Source organism: Ailuropoda melanoleuca, chromosome 6 (assembly GCF_002007445.2).
Source record: "Ailuropoda melanoleuca isolate Jingjing chromosome 6, ASM200744v2, whole genome shotgun sequence".
Classification (NCBI taxonomy): domain Eukaryota; kingdom Metazoa; phylum Chordata; class Mammalia; order Carnivora; family Ursidae; genus Ailuropoda; species Ailuropoda melanoleuca.
Genome location: NC_048223.1, coordinates 130,776,045 through 130,788,441, shown reverse-complemented (window position 1 = coordinate 130,788,441; position 12,397 = coordinate 130,776,045). Strand labels below are relative to the sequence as shown.

The 12,397-nt window shown below is 40.7% G+C and overlaps 1 protein-coding gene across 1 annotated transcript in view; it reads right to left on the bottom strand.

Annotated features, from left to right (window-relative positions):
• Nucleotides 1-12,397, bottom strand: part of MRS2 (magnesium transporter MRS2) — a 35,364-nt gene that overhangs the window by 6,208 nt on the left and 16,759 nt on the right. Inside the window, exons 6-9 of the mRNA XM_034663507.1 lie at nt 10,352-10,482; nt 9,774-9,890; nt 8,122-8,274; nt 7,774-7,891 (exon numbers count right to left, since the gene is read on the bottom strand). Coding sequence (XP_034519398.1) covers nt 7,774-7,891; nt 8,122-8,274; nt 9,774-9,890; nt 10,352-10,482 — 519 coding nt within the window. The remainder of the gene's footprint in view (nt 1-7,773; nt 7,892-8,121; nt 8,275-9,773; nt 9,891-10,351; nt 10,483-12,397) is intronic.

Sequence of the window (12,397 nt, the reverse complement as noted above, 5' to 3'; positions counted from 1 at the left end):
GTAGGGGCGCCTGGGTGGCACAGCAGTTAAGCGTCTGCCTTCGGCTCAGGGCGTGATCCCGGCATTGTGGGATCGAGCCCCACATCAGGCTTCTCCGCTAGGAGCCTGCTTCTTCCTCTCCCACTCCCCCTGCTTGTGTTCCCTCTCCCGCTGGCTGTCTCCATCTCCATCAAATAAATAAATAAAATCTTTAAAAAAAAAAAAAACTTAAGTAACCACCAGCTCAATACAGACTGCTATATGCAGAAGATGTTAAGTGGTAACCACAAACCAAAAACCAGTAACAGATATGCAAAAAATAAAAAAAATAATAATAAAAAGGAATCCAAGTATAACACTACAGAAAGCCAACTAATCATGAGAGAAGAGAGCAAGGGAAGAAAAGAACACAGAGGAACTACAGAAACAACCATTAAAGAAGCAACAAAATGGCAAAAAGTACATATCTATCAACAATTACTATGAGTGTAAATGGACCAAATGCCCCAATCAAAAGACAGAGGCTGACAGAATGGATAACAACACAAGACCCATCTCACATGCTGCCTACAAAAGACTCATCTCAGATCCAAGGACACCTGCAGATGGAAGGTGAAAGGATAGAGAGGCATTTATCATGCACATGGATGTGAAAAGAAAGCTGGGGTAGCAATATTTGTATTGGAAAAAACAGACTTTAAAACAAAGACGTACCGAGACAAAGAAGGACATTATAATAATAAAGGGGACCATCCAACAAGAAAATATAACAAGCTGGTAAGCCTTTAGTCAGACTCATCAAAAAGAAAAAAAGAGAGGAGACTCAAACAAAACCAGAAATGAAACAGAAAATAATAACCACAACACAGAAATACAAAGGATTGTAAGAGAATATTATAGAAAATTACATGCCAAAAAATTGGATAACATAGAGGAAATGAATAAATTTCTAAAAATATATAACCTTCCAAAACTGAATCAGGAAGAAATAGGAAATTTGAACAGACCAACTATCAGAAATGATATTATATCAGTAATCAAAAAATTCCCAACAAATAAAAGTCCAGGACCAGATGGCTTCACAGGTGAATTCTACCAAATATTTAAAGAAAAATTATTTTCCATTCCTCTCAAACTATTAAAAAAAAAAAAAGGGGGAGAAAGGAAAACTTCTAAACTCATTCTATGAGGCCAGCATCACCCAGATACCAAAACCAGATAAAGACACTACAAAAAAGAGAACTACAGGCCAACATCTCTGATGAACACAGATGTAAAAATCCTCAACAAAATACTAGCACATCAAATCCAACAATACATTAAAACAATCATTCACCACAATCAAGTGAGATTTATTCATGGGTTGCCACGGTGGTTCCGTATTTGCAAATCAATCAACATGATCCATCACACCAACAAGAGAAAGGATAAAAACCCTATGATCATTTCAATAGATGCAGAAAAAGCATATGACAAAGTACAAAATCCATTTATGGCAAAAACCCTCCACAAAGTAGGTCTAGAGGGAATATACCTCAATATAATAAAGGCCACATATGAAAAACCCACAGCAAACATCATACTCAAGAAACAAAGCTTTTCCCTTAAGATCAGGAACAAGAGAAAGATGTCCACTCTTATCACCTTTATTCAACACAATACTGGAAGTCCTTGCCACAGCAATCAGACAACAAAAAGAAATAAAGACATCTAAATTGGTAAGGAAGAAGTAAAATTTTCACTATTTGCAGATGACATGATGCTATAGATAGAAAACCCTAAAGACTACATAAAAAACTGCGAGAACTGATATATGAATTAGTAAAGTTGCAGGATACAAAATCAATGTATAGAAATCTGTTGCATTTCTATACACCAATGAAGAAGCAGCAAAAAGAGAAAAAAAATCCCATTTACAACGGCACCCCAAATAATAAGATACCTAGGAATGAACCTAACCAAAGAGGTGAAAGACCCATATTCTGAAAACAATAAAACAATGACGACAGAAATTAAAGACAACACAAAGAAATGGAAAGACATTCCATGCTCATAGACTGAAGAAACAAACATTGTTAAAATTTCTAAACTACCCAAAATAATCTACACATATAACACAATCCTTATCAAAATATCAACAGCATTTTTCACAGAGCTAGAACAAACAATCCTAAAATCTGTATGGAACCACAAAAGACCCTGAATAGCCAAAGGAACGCTGAAAAAGAAAACCAAAGCTGGAGGCATCACAAGTCTGGACTTCAAGTTATATTACAAAGCTGTAGTCATTAAGACAGTATGGTACTGCCACAAAAACACACACAGATCAATGGAACACAACAGAAAACCCAGAAATGAACCCACAATTGATTATATGGTCAGCTAATCTTCAACAAAGGAGGCAAGAACATCCAATGGGAAAAATAGAGTCTCTTCAACAAATGATTTGGGACAACTCAACAACAACATGCAAAAGAATGAAACTGGATCACTTTCTTAACACCGTACACAGAAATGAATTCAAAATGGATCAAAGACCTAAGTGTGAGACCTGAAATCATAAAAATCCTAGAAGAGAACACAAGTAGTAACTTCTTTGACATCAGCCACAGCAACTTCTTTCTAGATGTGCCTCCTGAGGCAGGGAAACAAAAGCAAAAATTAATTATTGGGACTACATCAAAACAAAAAGCTTCTGCACAGTGAAAGAAACAATGAACAAAACTAAAAGAGAACCTAAAGAACGGGAGAAAATATTTGCCAATGACATATCCGATAAATGGGCTAGTATCCAAAATACATGAATATAAATCAACACCTAAACCCAAATAATGCAATTAAAAAATGAGAAGACATGGGGGCGCCCGGGTGGCGCAGTCGTTGAGTGTCTGCCTTTGGCTCAGGGCGTGATCCCAGTGTTCTGGGATCGAGCCCCACATCAGGCTCCTCCACTATGAGCCTGCTTCTTCCTCTCCCACTCCCCCGGCTTGTGTTCCCTCTCTCACTGGCTGTCTCTGTCAAATAAATACATAAAATCTTTTTTAAAAATAAATAAATAAATGATTTTTTTTAAAAAATGAGAAGACATGAACAGACATTTCTCGAACGAAGACATCCAGATGGCCCAGAAATTCATGAAAAGACGCTCATCATCACCTACCATCAGGGAAACGCAAACCATACTACAATGAGGTATCACCTCACACTGATCAAAACGGCTAAAACCAACAGTACAGGAAACAACCGGTGTTGGCGAGGATGCGGAGAAAAAGGAAACTTCGTGCACTGTTGGTGGGAATGCAAACTGGTGCAGCCACAGTGGAAAATAGTATGGAGGTCCCTCAAAAAGGTAAAAATAAAACTACCCTATGATCCAGGAATCACACTACTAGGCATCTATCCAGAGAATACAAGCACAGTAATTCAGAGGATACAGGCACCCCTGTGTTTGTATTTATAGCAACATTATTTACAATAGCCAAGCAAGAGATGGAAGCAGCCCAAATGTCCATGGACTGAGGAATGGATAAAGAAGTGGGGTGTGTGTGTGTGTGTGTGTGTGTGTGTGTGTGTGTAGACACATACAACAGAATATTATTCAGCCATAAAAAAGAATGAAATCTTGCCACCTGCAAAGACATGGATGTAGCTGGAGTATAATGCTAAGCAAAATAAGTCAGTCAAAGAAAGACAAATACCAGATGATTTCACACATATGTGGAATTTAAGAAACCAAACAAATGAGCAAAGGGGAAAAGACAAACCGACAAACAGACTCTTAACTACAGAGAACGGGCTGATGGTCCCCAGAGGGGAGGCAGGTGGGAGGGTGGGGAAAGCGGTGATGGGGATTAAGGAGAGCACTTGTGATGAACACCGGGTGATGTACAGAAGTGTCAAATCACTATGTTGTACACCTGAAACCAATATTACAGTGTACGTTAACTGGAATTAAAACAACCTAATTAAAAAAAAAGAAAATCACCATTTGGTAACCATCATGGTAATACCTGATTCAGGCATGAATTAATTTTGGATCAACTGATGCGTGTGAAAACTAGCAGGTGAAAATTTGATGAATAACAGGATTTTTACATAGTCTCAAAGTATCTCCCTACAAGATACTTCGTTCCACAGAGAAAGAGAGTAACTTGACAGCAGAGCAAGTTGGCAGACACCACCCTAACCAAATGGTCAAAGTTCCTACCACCAGTGATGGGACAGACAAACCTCACAGGGCTCCTGATGGGACTAATGTGAGAACACACTGACACAGTGCACAGGCAGAATCTGTCAATGAAGAGAGGGTGTGAAGGGTCGAATTACAAATCTGTATGCTTTGTGAATGTCATGGCCATGAAAGACAAGGACTGAAACACTGGTCTAGATGAAAGGAGACAGGACAACAACATGCACCACGTGAGTGAAGATCTTCTCTGAAGTAAAGAGCACCACCAAGACAAACGCCAAAATCCGCAGAGGGTCCACAGACTAAACCGGCACTGTTACAATGTTCGCTTCCTGAGTTTCACGTCTGCACCGTGGTTCTGGAGAAGGGCCATGTTTTTAGGAAGCGTACACTGAAATACTTACAGGTAAAGGAGCGTCGCATCTGCTGCTTACTCTCCCATGGTTTAGGGAAAAAAGGTGGTACATAAAGATAGAACGAGACAGGGACTGTGATACAACTTCTGGGATAAGAGAATGTGCGTGAAGGCTCCATGGCAATTTTTTGACTATCCTTAGAAGGGTCTGAAATTATCTTAAAATAAAAGTAAAAAAGCTTTTCCTATCCTAGAATGACCACTGTCAATACTAAGCCTGTCTACACAGGAGCAGAGACCTTGACATCTGCGGATTTGGTAAACGTGGCTGGGCTGTTCTTCGGGTAACCTAGACATGTAATTTGTACTCATGAAGCACTGATCCCAGTCTGTTCTGTGGGAGCCGATCACCCTGTACTGAGCAAGTAGTGACCACGAACCACTCACCTCCCATTGTGACTGGGTTGCTCTGCACCTGGGACTGCATATTCTGGAACCATCAGAGAGGAATTTCTAAAAATCCTTTTTTATTTTTTTATTTTATTTATTTATTTTTTTTTAAAGATTTCATTTAATTTATTTGACAGAGACAGAGACAGCCAGCGAGAGAGGGAACACAAGCCGGGGGAGTGGGAGAGGAAGAAGCAGGCTCACGGCAGAGGAGCCTGATGCGGGGCGATCCCATAACGCCGGGATCACGCCCTGAGCCGAAGGCAGACGCTCAACCGCTGTGCCACCCAGGCGCCCCATCTTTTTTATTTTTTTTAAATAGGCATTAAATGAGAAAATATTTAAGTATAAAATGAAAAAAAAGCATAAAAATTAGCTTGTAGAGTGTACGTACAGAAACACGATTCTTAACAAAAATGATCTGAGAATGACAGGAACTAGTATAAAGAGTTCTGCAGCCACACGCGGGGGAATCTGCAAAGGTCTTTAGAAATTATCTTCGGAGAATTTCAAGGGTTGGTCTATGTTGCGCAAGATTTTTTGGTTACTTTTGAACTTTTTAACACTTACATTTGGGCTTAAAAGCCTCCTAACAGATGCCTAGCACACTTAAAATAAATCCAAACTCTGAATACGTTCCACAAATTCAACATCATCTCCCACTTGTCTGCCCTCTGACTTGTCACCTACGTCTCTCCTCCTGATTCACCCTCTCCTGCCCCCCCCGGCCTGCCCTTGCTGTTCCTTGAACAAACGCAGCCCATTCCCACTCCAGTAATTATGTTTGTGTGGTCCCCTCTGCTTGGAACTTTCCCTCCAGACCTTCCCACTTTCTAGTGTCACCTCCTTAGAAAGACATTCTTGACCAACCTATCTCTAAAATGCTCCCTACCTCACCTCCTGGGAACATCCTCTATCCTTTCACCTGGCTTTTTCTTTACGGCACTTACCACCTAACATATACCGTGTATGTCTATTCACTCTCTCCTCTACGATCAGGTAACCTCTGCAAGGGCAGGCCCTCACTGCTGCTTCCCCAGGGCTGAAAGCAGTGTGCAGCATACAGCAGGCACCAAAACGTGTTTTATAAGATGAATGAACAAAGATACTGCATTTGTTTTTCTTTTGCATCTTATTATCAAGAGCATTAAAATGACTAACACTGACTGTGCCTCAGGAAAGACTGTCCTCAGAAGCGGCACAGAGGCTGAGACAGGAGAGGTAAGCAGAAGCTGGCCAGGCAGAAGAGGTGGGAGCCGCGGCGAGCTGTGGCCAGGAGGAAGCACGCCTGTGAGGAAATACCAATCGAACACCCGCGGCGGGGATGAGGCGGCTGGCTTCAGCGTGGAGGTGTGCGCGCACACCAGGAAAGTCCGCAGCCCAAGCAGGCTGGGTGTTTATTTCCAGGGCAATTAAAAACCACTGAATAGTTTCACAGAAGAGGAACCACCACACGTGCTTCTTTTACAGACCACTTTTCGGAAGTGAAGAGTGGTCCTGATGAGAGATGACATGGGTTGAACTAGGATGATAGCTAAAGAGACAGAGAACAGACCTTTTAGATGATGAGGACACAATGGATAGATGAATGGATAAAGAACATGTGTATAAACATGTCATCAAAACAATGAAATCTTGCCATTTGCAACGACATGGATGGAGTATTATGTAAGAGAAGTCAGAGAAAGACAAATACCATATGATTTCACTCATGTGGAATTTAAGAAATAAAACAGAGGAGCATAGGGAAAGGGAAGGATAAATAAGACAGAATCAGAGAGGGAGACAAACCACAAGAGACTCTTAATCACAGGAAACAAACTGAGGGTTGCTGGGGGGGGGATGGGGTAACCGGGTGATGGGCATTAAGGAGGGCGTGTGATGTAATGAGCATACGGTGTTACATAAGACTGATGAATCACTGAACTGTACCTTAAACTAATAATACATTATATGTTAATTAATCGAATTTAAGTAAAATACATTTAAATTTAAAAAAAAAGATTAACGAGGACATAGAGCCTGAATGTGCTAAATGCATATTCAGGTTATTTTCTAGAAATCCTACAGTAAGATAATTTCTGAAAACACCAGGCTGCAATGATACGAAGAACTCCGGCAGCTTAGTGTTATACTAATGTGAAAAGGCAGCAAAGTGGAGCATGCAAGTCGTGGGCTCAGATCACAACTGTGATTTTATAGCACTGTGCTCTTGAGCAAATCACTTCAATTTCCTGAGCCAGTTTCTCATCTATAAAGTAGGGATAACACATCCATCTTTAGAGCTGTGATCTCACCAAATAAAGCAAGCAAACTACCAATGCCTGGCACGTGAAAATTAGAAAAGGAGTCCTTCCTTAGCACGGCCTCACTGTGCGATCCTGCCTACCGCCGCCTCGTGGCACGATCCTGCATGAGCACTGCTTGACAGCATAATACTGTTTTGTCAAACCTTTTCCACGTGTGGTTCCATTTTTTGAGAAACATGAGGCAACCACGACTACAATTATATTTATGTTACAACAGGGTCTAAAAATACTGCCTGAATTTTGAATGAATTAGAGTATACATTTTAATTCACTAGAGCTGTATACATGTTAAGACTCTCTTAAAATCCATTTTTTTTAAGGTACTGTTTTTAAGCTATCGCTACTCCCAATGTGGGGCTCAAACCCACAACCCAAGATGGAGACTTGCATGTTCCACCCGCTGAGCCAGCCAGGTGCCCCTTAGAATCCCTTTTAAAAAATGATCTTCGAAACAAAAAATAATCCCTAGATTACTGAAATAATAGTCTCACCTCTTCAAGGGAAGATTCCAAATTCATTCCAAAAGCAACTCCCATCAGTCCAAAGAGAGAGAGAGAAAAGGTTCCCATGGTCAACTGCAGGTTCAACCTCATCATCACGTTACGGTGGCTGGAGAGGAGAGCCGCTTAGATCAGAAGGGCCCACTAACCATACAGAGCAAATTCATGAAGTCATTTATCAGAGACCACAAAAATTAAATCTACACCTTTACAAAAGGACACCTTTCTACGTAGCATTTATAGATGATAATGACAGTGTAACTCCTCCCAAAATGGCAGTTCCTTAAAAGCTTTATCACTTCAGAATTCCTTTGGTTGTTCTATAGGATTCTTTCTTACCTGTCCAGATTGATGAATATGATACTTTGTGAATCATCAATCAGTACCCTGAGTTCCCGCGTTGCATTGGAAAGATCCTCAGCTAATCGGTAGTAGTTTTCCAAGAGCAACTCCATCTCTTCTGCATGGTCGATTCCAGCACTGCTCTTTTCACTTCAATTAAGAGTTAACATAATTAGCATCCCCCCAATACACACATCACCCATTTGGTACCAAAAACTTTCTGAATCCATATTTAAGACTCAACTATCAATGAAAAAAGCGGCCTTTGTTTTTTCTACTACAGTCACTGAGGCCAATCAGTGAGTGGCTTTGTCAAGTGATGCTAAACACTATACAGAGTAAGCTGAGGGCGCATGTTCCAGCCTACAGGCTAGCTGGGCTCACTGGGTTCGGTGGCCCCAAGTCAAGGGATTCTCATGCACATATGCACTACCAGTTATAGGAAAATCCAGATGCGTAAATGCTGATGAGTGCAAATTAGTGAAAATAAGGCAAAGCAAAACTAAAAACAAACATAAAAAGCTTTTCCTTTCCAAGGCGGATACATAACGTCATCTTTATATATGAAGAAAGATGTTCTTAAATGATGTCAGTATACACTTTATGCCCCTTTACTTATAACCCAAACCGTACCAAGGAGAAGTAGGACTGAAGGACTCTGTGAAAGATACTTATATCAGAGAATATATTAGACACAGATTGGCCTAATAAGCAAAGCAAACAAGAGTTACAAGTGTGTTTGAGTTTCTGCTCCTATGCCTATCTGCTATATAACAGCCCTTATAATCATAATTTTTCCTTAGTATAGATAACTAATGTCCCAAAATGCTTAAAAAAATCTGTACAGATTGTGCAAACTATACACATTACGGAGCTGTCTCCACTAATTTCTAATACTTGTCTAAAAAGAACAAAAACGAAATATTCTAAGTACTTAAAAAGTAAACATTTAGGGGCGCCTGGGTGGCACAGTTGTTAGGCGCCTGCCTTCGGCTCAGGGCGTGATCCCGGCGTTCTGGGATCGAGCCCCACATCAGGCTCCTCCGCTGGGAGCCTGCTTCTTCCTCTCACACTCCCCCTGCTGTGTTCCCTCTCTCACTGGCTGTCTCTCTGTCAAATAAATAAATAAAATCTTTAAAAAAAAAATAAATAAATAAACATTTAACTTGAGTGTGCATAAGAAGGCTAAATAATTTCTAATTCTGTAAGAGATAAAAGGTTTCTAAGATAAGCATTTTTATATTAGGCCAAACTTACAGAATATATGCCAGTGTCTTAACTTCCTTCACCCCCCTCACCCTGCCCCCATGTGAGTATCTTTCCCTCTCTTCCATTGTACTCCCCAGGCTAAGTTATTCAGGTAGATGTGTGTGCCACTTTGGAGGTCAGTTCCTCGAAGATAAAAGTAACGGTGTTTTTATATTCATCACAGCCCAGCACAGTCCTGTGTACACAGTAAACACTCCATATATCCTCATTAAACGGAATCAGATGCAATACATACAGGGAAATAGTAAAACAATTAGGGATAAGAAGTGCCTATGCTTTCTGTTCTGGAGAAAATGTTGTGTTCTCTAAGAAGAACCATCCTGAAGAAGACAGAAGACTGACCCTAACAAGATAGTAACAAAGCAGGATTGCGTACTTACAAGACTTGGGGGTCACTCCACTTCGTGAGACAGAGCTCTTCCAGCAACTCTTCTTCATCCAAGATCTCCAAAACGGACTCTTTGAAAATCTTAATATCTGTTTCTAACTCTGACAGACTATAAGAGTAGTTGTACGGAAATGATCAATAACATTAAACACATTTCCCTATAAAATAAAGTACCTTTTCAAAGTATCTTATCAAGTAGACCCACAGATACATTTATGGTGAACAGCAAATTGTAAAAAAAAATTTTGATATTTACCATGCACCTTAATAATCAATTCCCATCCAAAAATAAAGACCCTGATACAGCATTTCATGCAAAATTGCTTTTCAATAAACATTAGTCTATGTGCCCTTTTAAGCTCAACTTCCCATCTAGGCTACTTTCCTACTTTGAAGGCACAGAGAGAAAACCATCTCCATTAGCAAAACTGGATGGTATTTCTAAAACAGGGAATAATCACACTGATTTTGTATTTTAATTAATGCTATACATTTTCTATTAGGACTACTAAAAAAGAAGCTTAAGATATTTTTGCTTACCTCCCAAATGGGTAAATTACCCATATTTACCTTTTGCCGTTTTGTAGTAAGATGTGCAGTTTGCTTCTGTCTACAGAAGAATGTTTGGGATCCACTAAAGCTTCCAATGTCTCAAGGATCAGTGGCTGCAGAATGCTAAGCTTCCCCTGAAGAGTGCTGATCTAGATAACAACATGACCTTTCATAAGAATCAAAACAATCTTTTTAGAATACGCAGGGTCAGTGAATCCTCTGATTAAACACAGAAACCTGTAATACTAGGAAGGCTGCTAATGTTTCAGAACATGGTCACTGCTGGCCTATTTCAGATGATTCAAATATCTAGATCTACCAGGTTAAAAGATAACCATGCATAATGTTACCAGGCTTGCATCTGGTTGACAGGGAATTAACTCTCATAAGAGTCTTCTCCCACAAACATTCATTATGAAACAAATGCAAGATGGATTAAAATAAAGCCTGCCATTCTATGGTTAAAACACATATTTTACATTTGGTAAACAATCCCCATGTTCTTTGTAAGCAAAATACAGTTCAAAATTCCTATGAAAAAAATTCTTCCGAAAATAAAAACATAACTTGGGACTTCAAGAAACAAATCAGTGTCAAGTCAAAAGTGTACTTCTTACTATTCAGGCACTCAGCAGGAAAGCACTGATACAGCTACAGCCGTTGTTAAAATACTTCCATACCAGCTGGCAGACAGCATAACAGAATTAAGCAGTAATTAGTAAGACGAACAAATGGCATAAATGCCAGCGTGTACTATTTATCTCAGCGTGAGCTCCTGAGAGCTTTTCAGTCCACGTAGCCTCTCACTGACCACTGGCTGCACCTTCCCTCTTTCCCTCCCCTGCATTTTCCCTGTTCAGTAATTGTGCTCCAACCAGTCACCATCTCCTTGGCTGGTACTAGCTGGTGCTCCTGCCTCACAAACCGGAGCGAGTGGGGAATGCAGCCATCTCCTACTCCCTCGGTACAGCAGGCAGACAAAAGAGAAGGGTCCCGGGTTCATATGATCCTCATCCGCTGCACGTCCTCTTTACCTGCTTCCTTCCCTCACTCTCGTTAGCATGCTCCTAGAACCAACAGTTGCATGCAGCCAGTTCCTGAACAGTACTACCCTGACTACTAGGGGGAAGAAAAGATAATGAACAATTTGTGGGGCCAGGAGGGCAGTGACCACCATTGTTCAGAGCCTGACAGGGTCCCTAGACACCCAGTAACTATCCACATAATGGGGGTATCATTAGAAGAATTACACCTGGTTCCTATGTCAAAGTAGGTCTCAAACAGAGGCATCATCTGTCTCCAAGGACTGTACACCCAAATCAGAGTGATGTGGAAAGTATTAGAATGGTCGGAGCTATAATGCTTACCATGTGTATGCAGTTTTAAAACACACAATTTAGTTACAAAATAAAATGGAATACATTTAAAACTTTTTGGTATGGGGCGCCTGGGTGGCTCAGTTGTTAAGCGTCTGCCTTCGGCTCAGGGCGTGATCCTGACATTCTGGGATCGAGCCCCATATCGGGCTCCTCCACTGGGAGCCTGCTTCTTCCTCTCCTGCTCCCCCTACTTGTGTTCCCTCTCTCGCTGGCTCTCTCTCTCTCTCTCTGTCAAATAAATAAATAAAATCTTAAAACAAAAAAAACAAAAAAAAGCCACAACTTTTTGGTATGTTCTGTTATATCCTACTTAGGATGTTAAGTATTTTGAATTATCACCCCTAAAATAGTTATCAAAATTATACAAAGGACAGCCAACTTAAAATGTGCTTAACTGAATGTCAAAATATATCTCTCAAAGAGACTCTGTAAACTGTACCTAGAGACCACAGATCTATTTGACGGGATCATACAGCTTAAGAATTAAGTACTGTCTGGGGCGCCTGGGTGGCACAGCGGTTAAGCGTCTGCCTTCGGCTCAGGGCGTGATCCCAGCATTATGGGATTGAGCCCCACCATCAGGCTCCTCCGCTATGAGCCTGCTTCTTCCTCTCCCACTCCCCCTGCTTGTGTTCCCTCTCTCGCTGGCTGTCTCTATCTCTGTCGAATAAATAAATAAAATCTT